General features: G+C 37.8%; 1 protein-coding gene across 1 annotated transcript; it reads left to right on the forward strand.

Annotated features, from left to right (window-relative positions):
- Positions 1-2,654: 2,654 nt before the first annotated feature.
- Positions 2,655-18,120, forward strand: cept1b (choline/ethanolamine phosphotransferase 1b). Its single transcript, XM_028447832.1, has 10 exons — positions 2,655-2,764; positions 5,194-5,480; positions 6,449-6,623; positions 7,436-7,583; positions 8,799-8,940; positions 11,839-11,923; positions 13,098-13,229; positions 13,353-13,511; positions 13,792-13,917; positions 15,049-18,120. Exons 2-10 carry the CDS (start codon positions 5,290-5,292, stop codon positions 15,169-15,171), a joined length of 1,281 nt encoding a protein of 426 aa, XP_028303633.1. The 5' UTR covers positions 2,655-2,764; positions 5,194-5,289; the 3' UTR covers positions 15,172-18,120.
- The last annotated feature ends 2,410 nt before the right edge of the window (positions 18,121-20,530 follow it).

Genomic DNA, 20,530 nt, shown 5'->3' on the forward strand with positions numbered 1-20,530 from the left:
TACTTTTTAGAATAATGACCAGTCTGACCATTAATACAGGAAATAAAACAAAGAAGGGTTTGTCCATTTTTTTATTTTTTTGGCTGTTTTGTGTATTTTGTAGTTGTTTCGTGTTGTTAAAGTCTGTTTCTGTATTTTGGTTTTTTTTGTTTTGTGCATTGGTTAATTTTGTATATTTCATGTTTTCTGTTTTTAGAGTAATTTTACTTTTGTTGTCCTTTTGTGTAGTTTATTTTTCTGTCATTTCATAATTTAGTTTTTGGTCATTTTGTGTATTTTTATAGTGAATTTTAGTGATCATTGTTTGTGTTTAAGTTTTCTGTCATTTTGAGTTATTTTGTGTATTTTTATAGTCCCCTTGTGTGTTTTTGGCGTAATTTTATTTTTTGCTTTTTTGTCTTTTGGTGAATTTTACTGTAATTTTGTATTTTTTTGGAGGTTTTTTTTGGTATTTTTGTAGTTGTCTTGTGTGTCATTATATTTTTGTTGTGTTTTTGTGTATTTTACTGTAATTTTGTATGTTTTTTTTAATCATTTTGTGATGTGTGTATTTTAGTGTCATTTTCTGTATTATTTTTGTTTGTGTGTTTTTGTGTATATATTTTTTGTAAATGCGTTGGGGGCCCACACCAGATGTGGCCCTAGTCTGTCATGGACTGACCGTTGCTTCTTTCAGCCGCCGAGCTGTGACTGAACACCAGCTGATGCACGACCGAGGACGAAACATCCAGAGTCTGAAGAGGCTGATCTGGCTCTCTAGTGCCATCGATAGTCTACACACCGCAGAGACCCGCTCTGCTCCATCGTACCCTACAAAGGTCCTGGACCTGGACCTGGTCCTGGATCCACCTGTGGTACCTGCAGCCAGGATCTCACAGCCTGATCAGGTCCGAAGCCTGCTGAGAAACTTCTTTAAGTCTCCTCTCACTGAGCTGCCAAATGCAGAGCCCTGATCTTACTCTGATGTTTCTGAATAAAGCGACATGTATAAACTGTGTGCCATTTGTACCACCAACATTCAGCTGATCTATAAACTTATTTTATTAGAGATTTAACATTATGGGATTTTATTTCATACAAATATTATTCATACATTACATAAAAGTAAAGGATGTTCAGAGAAAAGTGCTGAGAGTTTCAGAGCATTGATGTGTTAACTACTATTGTTGAAATAATAATAATTAAAAAAAAAAAAAATTACAAAACAACAACTCACGAATGTTTTTTCATACAAGGTTGTGATTTATACAGTACTAATAAAGGAAGACTTATGAGGTAAATACACTTCAACATGGTTTAGAGAGGCCTGAGCATCATCACTCACAGTCATTTAAAAACAAATATATTTATATTGCACCAAATACAGCAGTGGTACAATCTAATGCAGGGATTTTCAACCTTAGGGTCGTGACCCCACATTGTCTAGAAATGTCTAGTAATAATAAAATGTAAAACTACTGATTAAAATGAGATTTTTTTTATTTGTTATTTATTTATTTTTATTTATCTATTTTGCACAATAAAAATACAATACATGATATCACAGAAATAGATATACAGTGCAGGAAGAGGCAGAAAACTCAAAGAGCGTAAATAATAATAATAATATATATATATATATATATTTTTTTTTTTTTCAAATTAAAACATCACAATCTCTAATAACTGTATTATACATTTTCTCAAATATACTATAAATCTAGTTAAAATAAAATGCAGTTTAATAATATCTGAGCTGGGGCATATATTTGTGCACTCTGTATTTGTAATTATAACACACTTTAACAAACATGATCAAAAAACAAATTTTAGAGAAAATAAGGCAACTGGGGGCGCCAGAAATGTGTGATATCAGAATGGGGTGATGACAAGAAAAAGGTTGTAAACCACTGATCTAATTACATTGTAGATGTTTATATGTTTAGTTTATTCAGGAAGGTGGTCAACCCCAAGGTTGAAAAACACTGTCCAACCAATAAGTTTAAAAAAAAAAGGGGATTACTGAAAAAAGAGAAGAAAAATAGTGGAAAAAGGGGAGACATATTAAAAAGGGGTGAAATTAAGAAAAGGGAAAAAGTAAATAAATAAAATGAAAACAAGAATTTAAAAAAAATAATATTAATAATCCTAACCCTATCCTGTCGACAAAGACATTTGAATCATGGGTTTGTGGTTTACTTAAAACAAAATGAGGAAGTCTGATTAAGATAGCAAGGAGGAACTGAGGAATATTACTCCTGAATTTTTTTATTTGTTTTTTTTTTTTTTTTTTTAATTGAGATATGAGTAATTGGTATGGAAACCCATTTCCGCTACTAAAGTTTTTTTTTTTTTTTAAATTCACCAAGGAAAGTCATATTTATGAGAAAGAAAGTCATAATTATGGGATAGAAAATCATAAGTATGACTTAATTTCTCATATTTATGACTTTCCGTGATGATCTTTTTTTTCTTTTTTTTTTTTGTGGCAGAAACGGGTTTCCATATTCCATAAATTGGGGATACACAGACTAAAAACGTTTTTCTTTTTCTTAGTAATGTACATTAATCTCACTATATATTGTATTAAGGGTTAACACACACTTTTTTGTTTTTTTAAATCTGTGTTTTTAATGATTTATCTTTACACGGGGCTGAAAAAAACGTCCTCCTTATTCCAAACAACGCGAGATTTCCGCGTCGCTAACGTTGACAGCGGTCTGTAGGCTAGTAGAGGACTACAGACTACCGTCAGCCACACCGGGTCGTGGGGATCCACCTACAGGTGAGGACGTAGTCCCGGTGTTTCGGGTTACAAAGGAAAACACAATAATAATAATAATAAAGCTTGTTCGCATGAATAGAGAATGTTTGTGTGGGCTGTGAGTCCCACGTCTGTCCGTCTCCAGCTGCCGTCCTTTTAGCAGCCAGGTCAGTCAGCGTTACATCTGTCCGCTACTAGTTAGCATGTCAGGCTAGCATCGGTTAGCCGCAGTGTCCTGAGAGAGATGTGTCAACATATCAAGCGGGAAGGGCGATAGCTCTATATACGTGTACATAAAAGAGATGTAAAAAATGAAAATAAACAGTTAAAGTTTACAATAGCACGCTGTCATCTTAGTTCAGCTGCTAATGAAATGCTAACAATTGCAAAGAAAAGAGGACAGGGCTAGCAGCTGTAACTTGTGCTAGTAGCATTAGCAGTACATGTACACGTCGGTTGTTTACTATATGGATGGAGGTCTGTCAGCTGCTCACGAGCCATAAACTGACCACCCACTGTCTGTGACCAGTAATAATAACAACAGACCAGATTAGCCAGTGTCTGTGGTGGGACATGACACTGTCGATCACTGATTGATTAGGTCACATGACCAGTAGTGTTGTTGTTGTTGTTGTCTGTCACTCTACTGTTGTTATTCTGGTTTTACCACCATTGAGCCATACTGGGAGCAGATCATCTCAGTGATTTGTTTTTCTTTCTCTGCTAACTGGTGTTATTGATACATCTGTCAGTGAACTGTGAATCTTAGAGGTCGTAACTTATAAAGGTTGGAATAATCAACTTTCTTGCAGTGGATCGATACATCAGTCCCATATCAGCAAATAAAAATGTATTGGAATAAAATGGTTTTGCATTCAACTCTCCTATAAACAATCTCTGATACAAGCCAGGGTTCCCGCGGATTCCTAAAAAGTCTTAAAAGCATCACATTCACGAATCTAAAAATAAGGCTGTAATTGTCATTATAATGTCTTCAATCAATGTTTCAAAAGTCTTACATTTTAACACATAAGTCTGATTTTATGATTGTAATTAGTCTCACATTTCAAAATAAATTATAATAATTTTTTTACCATAACATTCCACAATCACAAAAATTGCCTGTACAATGAAGATTTTTCTTAATGGTTTTTGTTTTTTGTTGTTATATAGATTTCTGGCTATTATAGTAGTCATTTTGTTGTCTATCGATGTCTGTAACCCACTGGTTTATAATAACTGGGGGAATTTTTCTTATACCTGCTGTTGCTGAGTATTGTTCTCTGTTTGAATAATATCATTTGATCACGCCTTTTCCAACATTCCACAATACAAAACAAGTCAAAAGTAGGTGTAATTCATGCTGATGTCAGATTGTCAGATCGATGTCGGTATCGACCAATATGAAACTAAAGGATGCAATGTCTGTATTGTATAAGACGCTGCTCAGAAGACTCTTTAGTGCTCAGATGTATTAAAATACGGCTCATTTCCTGACAAGCGCACGCTGACCACACTGTTTGCTCATGTCATCCCAACATCCTGTTTCAGTCGGCTTGTTTCAGTGAGAAACATGTTTAGAAAATGCACTTTTGGGCCATTTTTGGTGTCCGAAAATTTCAGTGGATCACTAGTAGTAACATGAGATCTACCTTTTGGTGTGGGAGCTGTGTCTCAGATATGAGAAGGATGTACATTTTGGAACGCATCATCAGTAGTGTTCTTTTGAATCGGGAGGAGTTTTGTCCTGACTCCCTCATCAAAGGTGGCCAGCTACAGGGTGATCATAACCGTTTCCCACTCTTTCCTATCTGCAGCTTTGGGCAACTTCACATGAGTCTGTGCCCTTTGGTCCTTTTCTCCATAGAAAGTGTCTGGTTTTGATCTCTTCTTTTGAAGTTCTTTTTTAAATTTCTTCCTTTCTTCTGCTCCTTGGGCTTCCCTTTGAATCTCTGTCGCGGGGTGTAGTCCTTCACTGGCATTTCTGTGGTTGTACCAACCTCTTCAGTGACATGGGTGCTGATGCTCTGCAAATTGTGGTTTTGTTCCTGTCGCTGAGCTCCAATCGACTGATTTAATTGGTTGTTTCATAAAAAGTACTGGTCAATGCGATTCCATTCCCTCTGCTCTCTCAAACATCCTCTCTGTCCTTGGTGGATTCTCAGCCCCCTAAGTGTTGCACACGTGTCTCTCGCCCAATCACCAGAAGCCTGGTTGTTTCATTGGTGTAGCCAAGGTACGGGGTGTGTCCTCTTCCCTGTGTCAAGCCTAAAGCAGACCACATACCTTGACCTTGGAGCATGTCAGGATTGAGAGCCAGTGTTTGATTGGCTAAAGCCAAGCATTCACGCGCCGTCGTGTTTAAAATCAACAACCTATTGCTATTATTTATGCTAATTTTGTTCCCAAATCGCGTTTGTATCGATTTGAGTTATTTTTTTCTCTTTCAGGATACATCCAGCCCCACAGTGGATCACTAGGCCCTCAGGTGGGACAGTGGCAGAGGCAGAGCCAAAGGGGACCAAAGCATCAGGCAGCAGGGCTCCATGAGCGCCACGGGGCAGCAGCAAGGGGGGGGCCTTCGTTCCCGCCGAGGCCTTGGCCGGGACAAGGATCCCGGGCAGGGCGCGGGCATGGAGGCGGCCTGCTGGCTGGCCCCTGGAGTGCTGCGCAGGTTGATCGAGCTGCCCTCACCCCCGCTGTCTCGACACCAGCTCAAGAGACTGGAAGAGCACAGGTGGGACTGGTTCCATTGGGATTGTTGCTGTGCTTCACCATAATGTGGAGTACATACATGGGCAGAGGTGTATTAGACTGATACAGATATACTAACATTCATTATAATGACATTAATAGGCTTTTTCTTAAATGTGTCATAACCAACGGGTTTACCCTGGACGTCATGTGGCGATTATTTTTAGTCTACTGAATATTATTTGGGTAAGTTGTAATTTGATCTTACGTAAGTTAAAATTTCTGTTGTATTCTTGATTCTCCAGACGGTCTGATAATGCAACAATTGTTTCTGAAAAAGTAAAAAAAAATGTCAACGTGAACATAAAAATTTAAAGAGAATGAAGACAATTTGAAGATAACGAAAAAAGATGCCAGCATTTTTACTTTACAGAAATGCCGATTTAAAGACACATTTAAAGCTGCTTCATTAACATAAATCACATTTTTAAAACTGCACCTGTATTTCATCCAAACGTTGTTCTAATGCACAACTGATGCTAGTGTGACCCCAAAAACTCTACCAAAGGGACATTTCTGTTTTTTTCACGGATTGAAATCTGGGCACTACGAGATTAAAGTTATTTTATTTGAAAAAAGTCATACTATTTTGAGATTAAAGACGTAATATTTTGAGAATAAAGTCATTTTATGAGAATAAAGCTGTATCTTAAAAAACTCTTAATAGTATAGTTCTCAGAATTCCCTCTTGAGGCCTGAAGTCGACCACTTCCAGCCCACAAAAGAGGCTATTTGCTCCAAATCAGTTTGGTTCTCGAAATATCACGACTTTAGTCTAATGAAATTACGATTTTATTAAGGCACAACTTTGTTCTCGGGAAATTACAACTTTATTCTTGAAATATTACGTCTCCAATCTCCATATTTTTTTTTCATTTTTAATGTGGCCCTAATAGGAATGACAGCCATATTATCTTGGGGCTAAAAGCTTGTGCGTCCCTGTCCCTTTAGGTACAGCAGCGCTGGCCGCTCCTTGTTGGAGCCTCTGATGCAGCGATACTGGGAGTGGTTGGTGGGACGGGTCCCCACGTGGATCGCCCCAAACCTTATCACCATCATCGGCCTGGCCACCAACATCTTCACCACCCTGGTGCTGGTCTACTACTGCCCCACTGCCACTGAACAGGTGAGCCAGCACTCACCTGGACACTGAAACACAGGGCGGCGCGTTAATGCCTTCGCTACCTTTGCTTTAGTGTTGTTGTTGTTGTTGTTGTTGTTGTGTGTGAGGGCAGAGCCAAGAGAGGGCGTGAGGTAAAACCAGGTAGATTTACGAGTATGATACGACACATTCTAGTTTCTCTGGATGGTCCACATACCAAACTGTCAGCACTACAGCTTCAGTCGCTTCTTTCTGTGACCCATGACCACTAAAAACATAGTCTATCATTGATGAGCATATAAACCTTATGTTGTGTTTGATTATTGACTCAAAACGCTCACTTTGCTCAGTGAATCCTCACCATAATGACGCTGACAGTTGGAGAAAGTAAAAAATACTGTTTTGAATTCCAATAAATGTACGTTGTAATCCTAGGTTACACTACACTCTTAATTTAGTCAGTATTGATCAACCATAAGGGGTTCATAATAATATCATGATGTAATTTTGCGGCGCAATAGTGTGGAAATGTTGACGCACTGTAACGGTTTAACTATTAAACTTACCTTGACTAATTGTTCTGATGAAATGTAATCATTTCATGGATGTTATGCTGTTCTTCTATTTTCTGCTGCTGTTTGAGGCAATAAATGAACAAGTCCTGTGTGCACCTTTCCTTATGTTTTTTGTCACCACCTGAGATAGTGGGGTTCGGCACTCTCTGTCACCGTTATTTTAGGGGGTCGCAGGTTGAAAAGTTTGGGGACTCTGCCTTAGGAGAGGCAGAGTGTGAGAGAACATGTCAGTGAGGTGATGTGTGTGTGTGTGTGTGTCAGGCTCCTCTCTGGGCGTACCTGCTGTGTGCTGTGGGCCTGTTTATTTACCAGTCATTGGACGCCATCGATGGGAAGCAGGCCAGACGCACCAATAGCAGCTCACCACTGGGGGAGCTCTTTGACCACGGCTGTGACTCCCTCTCCACCGGTGATTTTTATTATTTTTGTATTATTTTTTACCCACTTTGGTTCCCTTCCATCTGTGTCTTAGGCTACGTTCACACTGCAAGCCTTCATGCTCAATTTCAATTTTTGCTGTTACTATAAAGTGACGTCAACATATCAGACGTGCATTAAATCATCCTTGTCCGTTCACACTGAGGTCGCATTGAATAAGATCCGATCTGTATCTGATTCAGGACCACATATGAAAGTGGTCTAAATCTGATTTGAAAAGATCAGATATGGGTTGGATTTGAGTTAATTGATTCTAGGGATGTAACGATCAATCGTAAGGCAGTTAAAAATTGATTCATAGGTGTCATGGTTGACATCGATACTTTGAAAATTGAATCGCAGTACTTTTTTCAAACAGCAGCTATATATATGTATACCTTCTCTTGTCCAGCAGTGTAGACAGCGGGCAGAATCTGCTACTACTTTCTTTTTGGCCGCCATCTACTCTTAAACATGTTCATAAATGATTCCTTACCCCTTTAGCACCGAAAGAATATCTTTAATATTACCTGAATATCTGTAAAAGTCACGTTTTTCTATTAGCTCTGTCTGCTAGCATAGCATCTCTTCTTCACTGCTAGAATATCTGCATGCCAACCGACCACTGGGTTACCAGCACCCTCTGCTGGTCCAAACAAATATTTGACGTAAATCAGTTCAATGACTGTTTTAAGTCCAATTGTTAGGGCACAAAATACATTTTCAGTTGCACTTTTTAAAAGAAAAAGAACTATTATGTAGTTTTGCATTGTTTACTATAGTACCAAAATTTAAATTAATAGGCTTCTTCTTCATTTGTATTATTCCTTTATTTTATTTCATTCAAGATTTATTTTTAGTTAAACTGCATTGTTTTGAGTAGTTTATCAATGGATTCTTTTGATAATGAAAAATAAAAGGAAAATAGTACAGTATTTTCTAGTTTTTTCCCCCAAAAAATAAAGGAATATTTTTCAATCATTATTTGTCTACAGTCCCATTTTGTAAAATAAATCGTGAGAGAATCGTATCGTGAACCCATTATCGTGAATCGAATCGTATAGGGAGTTGAGTGAATCGTTACATCTCTACTTGATTCCCAAAAAATCAGATTTGAGCTACATTTGCCTGCAGTGTGAACGCAGCCTAAGTTTAGCTTAGCTTAGCTTGTGTCAGCAATAACAGGTTGTTCTGTGTGTCTCTGCAGTATTTGTGGTGCTGGGAACCAGTATAGCTGTGCAGCTGGGAACCAATCCAGACTGGATGTTCTTCTGCTGCTTCGCTGGGATGTTCATGTTCTACTGTGCTCACTGGCAGACATACGTGTCGGGAACGCTGCGCTTTGGAATGTGAGTCACAAATCTTCTCCACTCATTGGTGCTTTCAGTGTGTAAGTGTGAATGAGTGTCGTCACTGGTCCTTATTGCACAACTCTGCAGCAGTCTTTTTTTAAATCTTTGAGCCACTTGTGTAGTTTTCTTTAAATTACAGGTAGATATCGTATTTTCACAATTAAAAAACAATACATAAATATCACAGAAATAGACGTGGCAGTGTAGGAAGAGGAAAAAAGCTCAAAGAGCTTAAATATATATATATTTTTTTCAAATTATAACACCACACATGTTCTCAAACAACTGTTTTTCTATACTTTGACTTTCTCAAATATAAATCCAGTGAAAATAAAATGCATTATAAATATATATTGGAGCTGGCGCATATTGTTACTTTGTGCACTAATCCTTACTACTCTGTATTTGTAACACAGTATAACAAATATGATCCAAAAACTAATTTTAGAGAATAAAAAGTCTTTGGGGTTGCCAGAATAATGATTTTAATATTAACTCATTCAGTGCCAGCCATTTTCAGATTTTCCAGCCCCCTCAGTGCCAGCTGTTTTAGAGCATTTTGACTGATTTTAAAGACCCACAGAATAATTTCTACTATAACTATCTTAAATCTGACACCAGATTCTGAAAGATTGAAGCCTCTACTTTCATCAGAAAGAATTTGTTTCTGGCTTGTTACGTTCTTTTGTAATCAGCCGTTGAATAGAGCAAGTTTTACACAAATCTTCAGTTTCAGAGCAAAAAGCTGGGTTTCCTTACATAAAACAAAAAAAAAAAACACTGAGACCAGGCTTTTGATGGCAAAATTATTATTATTTTGCTATCTGGGTCAGAGTTGAACGGATTTCTTACTGTATTTTGGCGTTCCTCCAAGTTTCTCTCCTGTCAGTCTGCTCACACACAACTTCCTCTTCCTCCCGGACATGCTGAGTTTCACTGCGTTCCCCGTTTTTTTTTAATCGTTTTATCTCACCATCGCCACACTATCTATGAGTTCCACACATGCTCTGGTTGAGTGTGCACTGCTGGGAACGTCAACTCTCATATGTAGCGCCATTTTCTGTCTCGTAAACGCCTTTCCTCCTCTCCCTCTTAGCTCTGCTGAGCATGGATGATCTCTCATCCAAAGGTGCTCTGCTAGCTCCTACATGTCACCTTTTATTTTGCTATCTGGCTCACAGGCTGGGGGTATTTTAACCCCTAAATTACAGCCCTAACATGATCACATCATTCCTACTAAGACAGTTTCATGAACTGTGATAATGTTTATCATTTTAACCCAAATCAAATCACATCAACCACTTAAACAGCATTGACACTTACTGCGTCATAATACTTATACTGGTGATTGACATTGACTTCCATTCACAAATGACTGCGGGATTCTTCCCATCATTCCCCATCTTCTATTGGTCTCATCTGCATAATGTTTAAAAGCACTCTTTGCATCTGTCAGTGGAATCAGACGTATATTACGCAGTCATTAGCAAACCTGACCATTAGAGTGGTCCAAAAAATGTTTGTTTTTTGATAGATTTTCTCGGTTAGAACCCTGCATTTGGTTCCGTATAGAGGTGTCCCGATCCGATATTGATATTGGATATTGGTCTGATATCAGCCAGAAAACAAATATTGGATTTTATCGGACTGCATCTAAAATCTCCGATATAAGCTCTCCGATAAGTTGTTGTTTTTGTCCCCGCCCTCAGTTGTTCCCACCATATACTGACAGTAAAAAATAACTGAAGTGAACTTGAATTGTTGACTATTGTTCTCTGTTTGAGTAACATCACTTGCTCAAGCCTTTTCTAACATTCCACACGACAAAATAAGTCATAAATGTTTGTATGATTTGTGCTGATATCGCATTGGATTGATATCGGTATCGTCCAATACACAAGGCTGCAATATTGGTATCGTATCAGAAGTGAAAAAGTTGTATCTATATCTTGCCAAATTCATTGGGTCTAAATTTTATGCAAATGAATTAATATTTAGAGCATGCACAAGACGCTTGAAAATTGCACCATACTACAACATAAGGAGCCAAAGAAAGAAAGAAAGTACATTTGTGGTTTTGTTTTGCAAAAAAAATAAAAAAACTGAAACTTGTCACTTAGAAAGTCCAGCAACCACTGTGGCTTTGTTGATATCTGCTGGAGGAATTCTTAAGATTTATAATTTTATATATGAATAATATGTTTGTAATTAGTAAATTTCCAGGAAACTTTAAGCAGCTCTAGAACATTTCATATTCTTCAAATTTCTTCCTGAATCATCTTCTGGATGCCAAAACTTAATGCGGGGTTTTAATTGAGGTTATCTGATTTTTTTTTTTTACCATGCTTTTATGGACCACCCTACTGTTTCTATTGCTTTTTAAAGAGAACTTTCCCTTTCATCAGATTATGATTGTTGGTAGACGGTTAACTTTACTGACACGGCCTCAAACGCCCCCAGCACTTCTTGCTTCATCATCCAGTGGAGCATTCCTGTGTAGAAACTTAACCCGTGTAGAGTTTAACTTCCATGTCCAGCGCTGTGTTGTGTTGTGTTGTGTTGTGTTTGTATTTTCTGAGAAATATCTCCAAAGTGGGGAATTTGTTGTCAAAATCTGATTTCGTAATGATCATCCACGCGTTAATCTCGTATGATGTTGCTCCTGTTGTTTTAAATTCACCTCTGTTTGATTATCCTTTTTGTGATGTTGCTCCTGTTGTTTTAATTATACCTTTGTTTGCACAGCACTTTGTGATTATATATCTGTGAAAAGTGCTTTATAAATAAAATGTACTTACTTGTGTTGTGTTGTTGTGTAGGCTGCAGTATGACTGTGTGCTGCTGGTGTTATGTCATTAATCCTCACTGTTACCTCTGCTTTCTCGTCCCACTCAGCATTGATGTGACCGAGGTGCAGATCTTCATTATAACCATGTATCTACTGGCTGCTGTGGGAGGATCAGCTTTTTGGCAGTCACTGGTAATTGACATGTTTTCTGATCCTGCAGTTTTATAAAATAACTCAATTCGCTAATATGCTACTACTAAATTATTTAATGCTAATAACATGCTGCTGGGACAGTTGACGTTTACCTTTAGTGTTTTTATTTGTAAGCTCTATCAAAAGATCAGCTATAATACTAGAGGTTTAGAGCTTGTAGAGCAGAGAAGAGAAAGAGAAAAACCACAGACGGGAAGTTTATTGATTTTATTTATTCCTTTAAATGACTTCAGTGTCATTGTAAGTCCACTTCCTCTCCTACAGACTCATGTCACGCAGCTCGATCTCTATTGCTTCTCGTTTTCAAAAAGTGTCACTGACTGTCGGCTGTGGCTGCTCCGATAACTGCTTCATACACATTGGAAGCAACAACACTCATGCTTGTGTTGTCTGCAGTGATAATAAATAACAAAATGAAAGAAAATGTGGAAAAAAGCACTACGAAGACCTAAATGTAGAGGAAAATTTAAAAAAATCACAAAAAAGGTGCACATTCATTCTTCAAAAAGGACACATTATAGGTAGTTTTTTAAAAATTTGATTTTTTTTTTTAGATTTTTGTACCTGTATTGTATGGTATAAAGCTCTTTTTCTTGATGAAGGTCTATTAATAAAACATTGCATAAAAATGTTCCTCTTCCCATTTAAAAATAAATAAATTGATGTGCACATATTTTGTTTATTGGCAATTAAGGGTGTAAGAAAAAATCAATTCGGCAATATATCGCAATATTTCATCGCGCCATTATCGTATCGATCCAAAAAATCTATAATTTATAAAGAGAAAAACATTTAATTGCATATCCATAGCACGTAAATGCCCGGTCAATTCGTGTACCCTTCGTTCTTTGGTTATTTAGTTTCAAAACCAAATTAAAAAAAGTAGAAAAAAACAAAAATTTTATTAATTTAAAACCAGAAACAGTTTAGTATCAAAACATATCATGACATACACATTGTGAATCGTATTGTTAGATTCATGGCAATGCACACCCTATTGGTAATCTATTAAACACATGTTATGTTCAGGTACCGTTTTATGGTAGACGTTGATAGACTAAACTTCTCCTAATAGTTTTTATGATGCTGATGGATGACGTGATTGGACAGATTTAAAGTGTACGATTGAAACTCTGTGTTTTTTCTTTTCTAGATTCCTGTCCTGAATATTCAGATGAAAATTATTCCCGCTATCTTCACATTTTTAGGAGCCATCTTCTCCTGCACCAATTACTTTAGAGTCATTTTCACAGGTGGTGTGGGAAAAAATGGATCCACCATAGCTGTGAGTGACACTGTAACATGGTCCCGTTATTATTTCTGCTCCTATTCAGTGGATTTAGCAGCAGATGTATTAAATGACATCAGACTGAGTCGGTGTTATGTGTGTTGTTCTCTCTGTCCTCAGGGAACCAGCGTCCTCTCTCCTGTCTTTCATATCGGCTCAGTTATCATTTTGGCGATGATGATTTATAAGAAATCTGCAGTCCAGCTCTTTGAGAAACATCCTTGCCTTTATATCCTGGCATTTGGCTTCGTCTCGGCCAAAATCACCAATAAATTAGTTGTAAGTTCTTCTTATTTCATTTGCTTTGTATTGTAAAGATAATCTAGATTTTGTTTTGCTGCGTTTATGTCTCTGTACTGATTAGACACAGAGCTCAAAGTGCAGTCACTGTAAAAGAAATAAAATGTTAATGTTCTTCTGAGTGTTTGTTCCAGCCTGAAACTAGTTTTTATTCTGTGCATCAGTAAACTATTCAAAAAATTAAAACTCTTGTGTTTCAAAAGCAAGATTTAGCTCTCGTTGCCATAAGCTAACCAACATTTCCTCTGTTTGACCACAGGTAGCACATATGACAAAAAGTGAGATGCATCTCCATGATTTAGCCTTCCTGGGACCAGGACTCCTCTTCCTGGATCAGTATTTCAATAGTTTTATTGACGAGTACCTGGTACTCTGGATCGCTCTAGTGAGTAACTTTTTAACTAATCTGGTTTCAAGATAAACTATATTTCATGGATTACTAGAATAAGTCAACAATGCAAATAGAATAAGAACGGTCTTGCTAGAAATCACACTTTTTGAAAGTTGCATATTAGTGTTGTGCTTAGAATCAACTTATCCCAGACCAAGACTGGCCCGGAACCAGAATGCACCGAGAACAAGACCACAAAAATTATTTATTTATTTATTTTTAACAATATTAAGGTTGAACAGTTAAAGACTGATCACTTGCGAATGACTAAGAAGAAAAATGCCCCCATGAAATGTTTACCCTTTGTTAAATTATTTTATTTTATTCATTTATTGTTTTGTTTTTTTAACTTTGTTACATTTGCAAGTTGTTTATATGTTATAAATTGCAAAAAAAAAAACAAACTTCTGTGTAGCTGTCTACTAGGGGTTGAACAGACGAGCCGAAAAAATCTGTGACCACAGGTGGTGTCAGTTCCACCCCCTGCGGCTTCTCGGTGGACATTTACTCCCCCTTAAACACGTTTGTAATTATTCTCCAGTCTGCATTTACTTCACCCACCGGAGCATCATGTTTAAGGGGGAGTAAATAGCTCCTGAATAACTACAAAGAGGTGCCAAAATCTGTGACCACTGCGGCTTTTTGGCGGTAGAGATGAAGAGTGCGAAAGCTCTTTAAGGAGCTTTTTACTCCCCCTTTAACATGATGCTCCAGTGGGTGAAGTAAATGCAGACTGGAGAAGAATTACAAACGTGTTTAAGAGGGAGTAAATGTCCACCGAGAAACCGCAGGGGGTGGAACTGTCACCACCTGCGGTCACAGATTTTGACACAACAGCGGCACTCGGCTGCCACTCGACTCGGCTCTTTTTGACGTCACCGACTAGTCAACGTCAACTCGACTAGTATGCACATAAAGTCGACCTTTAAAATGATGTAGTTGTTCAACCCCTACCGTCTACGGGACTCCACATCCCACAATGCAATGTATGAAAGTTTTCCGAGAACCGAGTGTTTACAGTGGAGATAAAAACAAAGAGTCAAACTTTTCTTCAATCAAATGATCTTTAATCTATTGATCTATGAGGCCAACACTGTCTTTATCTTCCTTGTTTCTTTTCCTCAGATCATTTCCTTGTTCGACCTGGTGCGTTACTGTGTGAGTGTTTGTAACCAGATCGCCTGCCACCTTCACATCTTTGTTTTCAAAATCAAGCCTTGTTCAGTGCTGGGCTCAGCGTCTCACTGAGGACACGCCCCCATCCACCACCTGCAGTCAGCCATGGATCCTCCTGTCAGTCACACTCAGCTTCTCCTGTCCATTTTCCCTGGGGGGACTGAGTGTGTGTGTGTATGTGTGTGTGTGTGTGGGGGGGGGTGAGTGTGAGTATGTGGTTCTGCCAACTGAATGTGTGGACAAATAATAATAATAATATATATGAAGATACTGGAATATTATTGTTATTGATTCCTACTCAAAGCAGAGGAGAGTTAACATTGTGATGCTCACGCCGTTGGGCAACAACAGACTCTCCATCATGATGCTTCTTTTTCTTCTTTTTTTAATTTGTAATATTAATTAACCCGCTGCTGTAAATACCAAATTGTTGCTTCTCTTCTACGTTAAATAACTCCTGCTCCTCACACTGAACAGTGGCGCTGTTACAGCTGTAAGAAAACATGAAGGTGGTTTTTTGTTTGTTTGTTTTGGTTTTTTAGCATTTCAAAACTGCTTCGTGTTTAACTTAAAAAAAAAAAAAACACTGCCAGTGTTTTGTTTTTCTAGGTTAGGTTCATATACAGAACTTATGTCTTACTGAAACTCCAGCAGGTCTTTGTGTCCATCACTTCTCAATATGTTCATTATAAATGTGAATTCAGTTTTCTTTTTTTTTTTTTTAAATGTAATTACAAATGTGACAGGAAAAGTACTGAAGAGGATTAGGAAAACTGAAAAAACAACAGATCCAGTAGTGGAAGACAAAAAAACAAAACAATTGTAGAACATTTTTTTAAAATTATATGGTTATCTTTTTGTCTGTTTTTTTGTCTTGATTATTTTTGGGTCTTAACTTTTTTTTCCCAGTTTTGTTTTTCCCTGTTTCTGATTTTCTGTGTGAACGATGGGGTTCTTGAGGAATGTCTATTATTAATGGTCATTCTCACTTGTTTCTTTCTCCAGACGCATAGAAAACCACTGTTTGGCTCCATCTGTGGTGTATGTGGGAGGAGCTTGCATGCGTCGCAAAATAGTAACAGATGAAATAAAGAAGAAAAAAAACAGAACTGAATTTATTTTTTTATTTTTTAAATAAAGAAAAAACATTAAGACTAAAAAAAAGAAAAGAAAAGAAAACCATATAATTTAAAAAATTGTTCTACAATTGATAATTTTTTTTCTTCTTCTTCCACTACTGGAACTGTTTTTTTTAATTGTTTTTAGTTTTTTTCCCAGTGGCCCTAATCCTCTCCCATAGAAAAGATGTGAAAAAACATCTCAGACATTTATTAACAATGTCATTGACTTGACGTGAGATTTTGCAGCTAAAGAAAGGGACGAGAAAAGAAAAGGTGTAAGATAAGATGAGGCAGCTTCATTAACAGTTCCAGAGTTACACTCCACGTCTTTCATACTATCAACAAATCCCATGAAGAAGAAGAAAACAGAACATGCAGGTCTCCCTCATCCTCCTCCTACACGCTGAATGTAGCTCTGCTAAAGCTTGGATTAAAGCCTAAAACTTTTCACACGTGGTCAAAAAACAGCAAATGAACTTCACAGTAGATATATTATAGGAGAAGGCTGCTCTGCGTTTATCTTTATGTGAGATTTGTTGACTTAAATATTTAATTTGAACCAGATTTACTGAAGGTGAAATCTTATTGTAACGTTTGGATTTATGAGGGTGTGACTGATGAGAATCATCCTCACCTTCAGACGGACACTGTTAGAGCACCTCGTACTGAGTGTGTGTTTAGCGCTGCAGCTTGTGTGCGTTCATGTGGAGAACTTTAGCGTTTGTCTTTCTTTTTTCTTGTTTTCTTTGCATCTTGTGCCTGTTTTACATCCCGTCTGAGATGCTTTGAGTTTGCCCCGCCCCCTTAAAAGTGCGTGACAAATGATCTGCAATGCCAAGTGTAGTGAGAGTCGTTCATGTAGGAATGTTCCACCAGATCGAACAACAACAACAGTTATTGTGTTGAAGGGCCACGAAAAAAAAAATGATTTATTGCTTGAATTTTCATTCTTCTTCCAGAAATTAATTAAAAATATTGAAGAAACACATTTAAATGTCCTGATACAAGTCCTCTGTATTCCTCTGTTCATGTTTCCATCATTGGAACAAAGAATGTGTTTTAGGGAAGCTATACAAATATCTGAGTGATGTATCATTTCAAATCATAATATACATCACATGTGTTGTTAAAGTCCAACTCCTGATTTAATTTAGTAGTTTGTGAGTTGGCCACAAAGAGTCGAACTCAATAATTAAATGGGAATTGGATTTGTAACCAATAAAAGCAGAAATACTCCCTTGGCTCTTAGACATGGCCTAAACTTTGTGCCTTTTTGTTTACGATTACAGTAGTTCTGCTTATTTTGCGGCACCTAAATGAGTTGTACAATATCTTTCTAGATCTAAGCTTGATTGCCTGTAACTGATTGTTTCTTTGTTTGACACTTGGCTGTATCTAAATGCCATTCATTCTGCATTACAAACTAGTGATGACCATTAACACGCTGACCCTGAGGGTTTCTTTTTCTTTGTCCGTTTAATGATGAATGAACAAATGTTGGTAATATGCATGTGAACTAGTGTCCTGCTGTACAGTTTGTACTATTTACCTGGAGAGTATTTGTATAACCAGCATCTGGAGAAACCAACATTTCATAAGGACTTTGGAGAGACGTGATCCGCCCCTTTGAGTGCACACGCGAGGCCCCCCATGTCGATTTAACTTTGTTACCAGTAAAATTCTGCCTTAAAAGCATTGGTTTTCTCTGGTTTTGTGCAGACGAGTGCCTCACTTTACCAGTGTGACTCCTCAGTGTGTGTGTGTGTGTGTGTGTGTGTGTGTGTGCAGGTGTTTAGCTCAGGTATTTTTAGGTGTGCACGACAGGCTGCGATGAAACAAGAACACCTGAATCTCTCCTCCATCCTCTCATTGTTAATAAATTTAATAACTACACTTGAAACCAAGTTTCTATTCATGCTTTACTTTAAACTGAAGAGACGTCATAATATTCCTGTTTTTTGAAGAATCACCCAAAGTTTAAAAAAAAAAATGCCAAGAAAACACTCAAAATAGCAAGAAAAAAAACTACATATATATATATATACTGTATACACAGTGAAATGCAGACAACAGTGAAAATACACAAAATGACTCCAAAAACAAAACTCCATGATTTTGGAGCCAAATTCTATGATTGTTGAGAATTAAAACCTGATTTTGTGGCACTTTTTTTTCAAAAGTTACAGTATTGTGAGGGTTTTTTCCACACAAAATGACAACAGAAAATAATTTAAAAATCCACAGAATGACATAAAATATATACAAAATGAAAAGATGTAAATACAAAAAAAATGACCCCAGCTTTTAAAAAATATTGCGGTAAAAGTTGCAGTATGTTAAGGACTTTTTTTTTTTACAAACGGAAGATGACTCCAAAAACACAGAATGACAAAATGAAAACGAAAATACACAAAATGAGTCACAAAACAATAAAAAAAAATTCCGTGTATTAATACTCAGAAGAACAAATACATCTATAAAAGGAGACCAATAATACAGAAAATTAGTCAAAAAAACCCCACAAAAATAAGTTAGAAGAAAAAATAAATGAAACTACAAAAAACTTTGTTTTTTCCGAGCGTTGGTGTGTGCCGTGTGCGCAAAAGCGTCGGTGTGTGTGCGCGCAGTAGCGTTAGTGTGTGTTCTTAACCTCTAGCAGCACAGTGGTGTTATAAATGTTCGATTTTTTTTTTAATATTTTGTATGTGCAAACAAATAATACTCTGGGTATGAGCTTTTCAATTCAAATATGAAATATAAAATTATACATAAAAACTTTCTTTCCTCCTATTTTAAATTATAGATGTCACTGTATGTGTAGCTAGGCTACAGTGTTCGAGAACGGTTTCATTTCGTGTGCGTGTGCACGCGCGCGGTCCAGTTTGGTGCGCGCGTATGTGTGTGTGTGTGGTCCAGTTTGGTGCGCTCGCGTGGTCCAGTTTGGTGCGCGCACAATTCAGTTTGGTGCGCTCGCGTGGTCCAGTTTGGTGCGCGCACGTGGGGTCCAGTTTAGTGCGCGCACGTGTGTGTGTGGTCCAGTTTGGTGCGCTCGTGTCGTCCAGTTGCGCGCGCGGTCCAGTTTGGTGCGCGCGCGCGGTCCAGTTTGGTGCGCGCACGTGGGGTCCAGTTTGGTGCACGCGTGTGTGTGTGCGTGTGTGTGTGTGTCTGGTCCAGTTTGGTGCGCGCGTGGGGTCTAGTTTGGTGCGCGCGCATGTGTGTGGGTGTGTGGTCCAGTTTGGTGCGCGCTCGTGGGGTCCAGTTTGGTGCGCGCGCGTGGGGTCCAGTTTGGTGCGCGCGTGGCGGTGTGTGGTCCAGTTTGGTGCGTGCGCGCGGTCCAGTGTGGTGCGCGCGAGCGGCCCAGATACTGGGCTCATGATAATGATATCGGAGAAGATTTTTGGAAAAAGAAAAAAAAAAAAGTTATTTTAATTCTTGATTTGTAATAATTGCAGAGAATCTCTGTGATGTTAATCCCGTGCGAATCGTCCATGTCAGTAATTTGTAAAGAAAAAATTTCCCCGTAAATGACCTACTATACGTATTTTGCTGAACTTCGAGGTCCTGTGACGATACTGATCCAATGCGAATAGGCATCTGATTTGGACGGAAATGGGCGGCATCTGATGCATGTTGACGCGTGGTTTTGTTTCCGGTGTCTGAGTTTACCTAGTATTGGAATCGATTATGAGCATGTATGCGCATGCACACACAACCATAACCCTATCCAATAAACATTCAAAACAAAACTTTATTATATTTTTTAGCAAAAAAAATTGTTTTCCGGTTGTGCGCATGCTCATCGATCTAAGTACGAGGTAAACTCAGACCGTGACACGGTGTTTGTAGCCTTCTATTTAATACAGCTAGCGCTAGCAGTAACACCGATCTGTGGTCAAAAGCCTGCAAAGTCGTTTTAACATCAACTCATACTGTTTCACGTTTTCAGATGTTCGTAAATTTCAGCAAAATCTCAGTGTGTGAATGCGCCACATGAAAAGTAGACGTTGGGGGCTCATTTATTTATCACATGGGGTCCCTAGGTAAAACTAATCCTGTGCAAATAGCGCTTATGAAACCAACATCCATTTTGAACTTTAAAAAAAAAAAAAAAACATTTGCAGATGTGTATTTTTGGAAAAGTTTTTTTTTGTATTCATCTGTTGCTTTGTGTATGTAAATATTTTACCAAAATGTAGTTGGAATTGGTGAGATGAATTTATAAGACCCTGTGGTCTTCTTAACCTCTACCAGCACAGTGGTGTTATAAATGTTCGATTTTTTTTTTTAATATTTTGTATATGCAAACAAAT

The sequence above is a fragment of the Gouania willdenowi genome, chromosome 5, assembly GCF_900634775.1.
Source record: "Gouania willdenowi chromosome 5, fGouWil2.1, whole genome shotgun sequence".
In the NCBI taxonomy this organism is placed as follows: Eukaryota; Metazoa; Chordata; class Actinopteri; order Blenniiformes; family Gobiesocidae; genus Gouania; species Gouania willdenowi.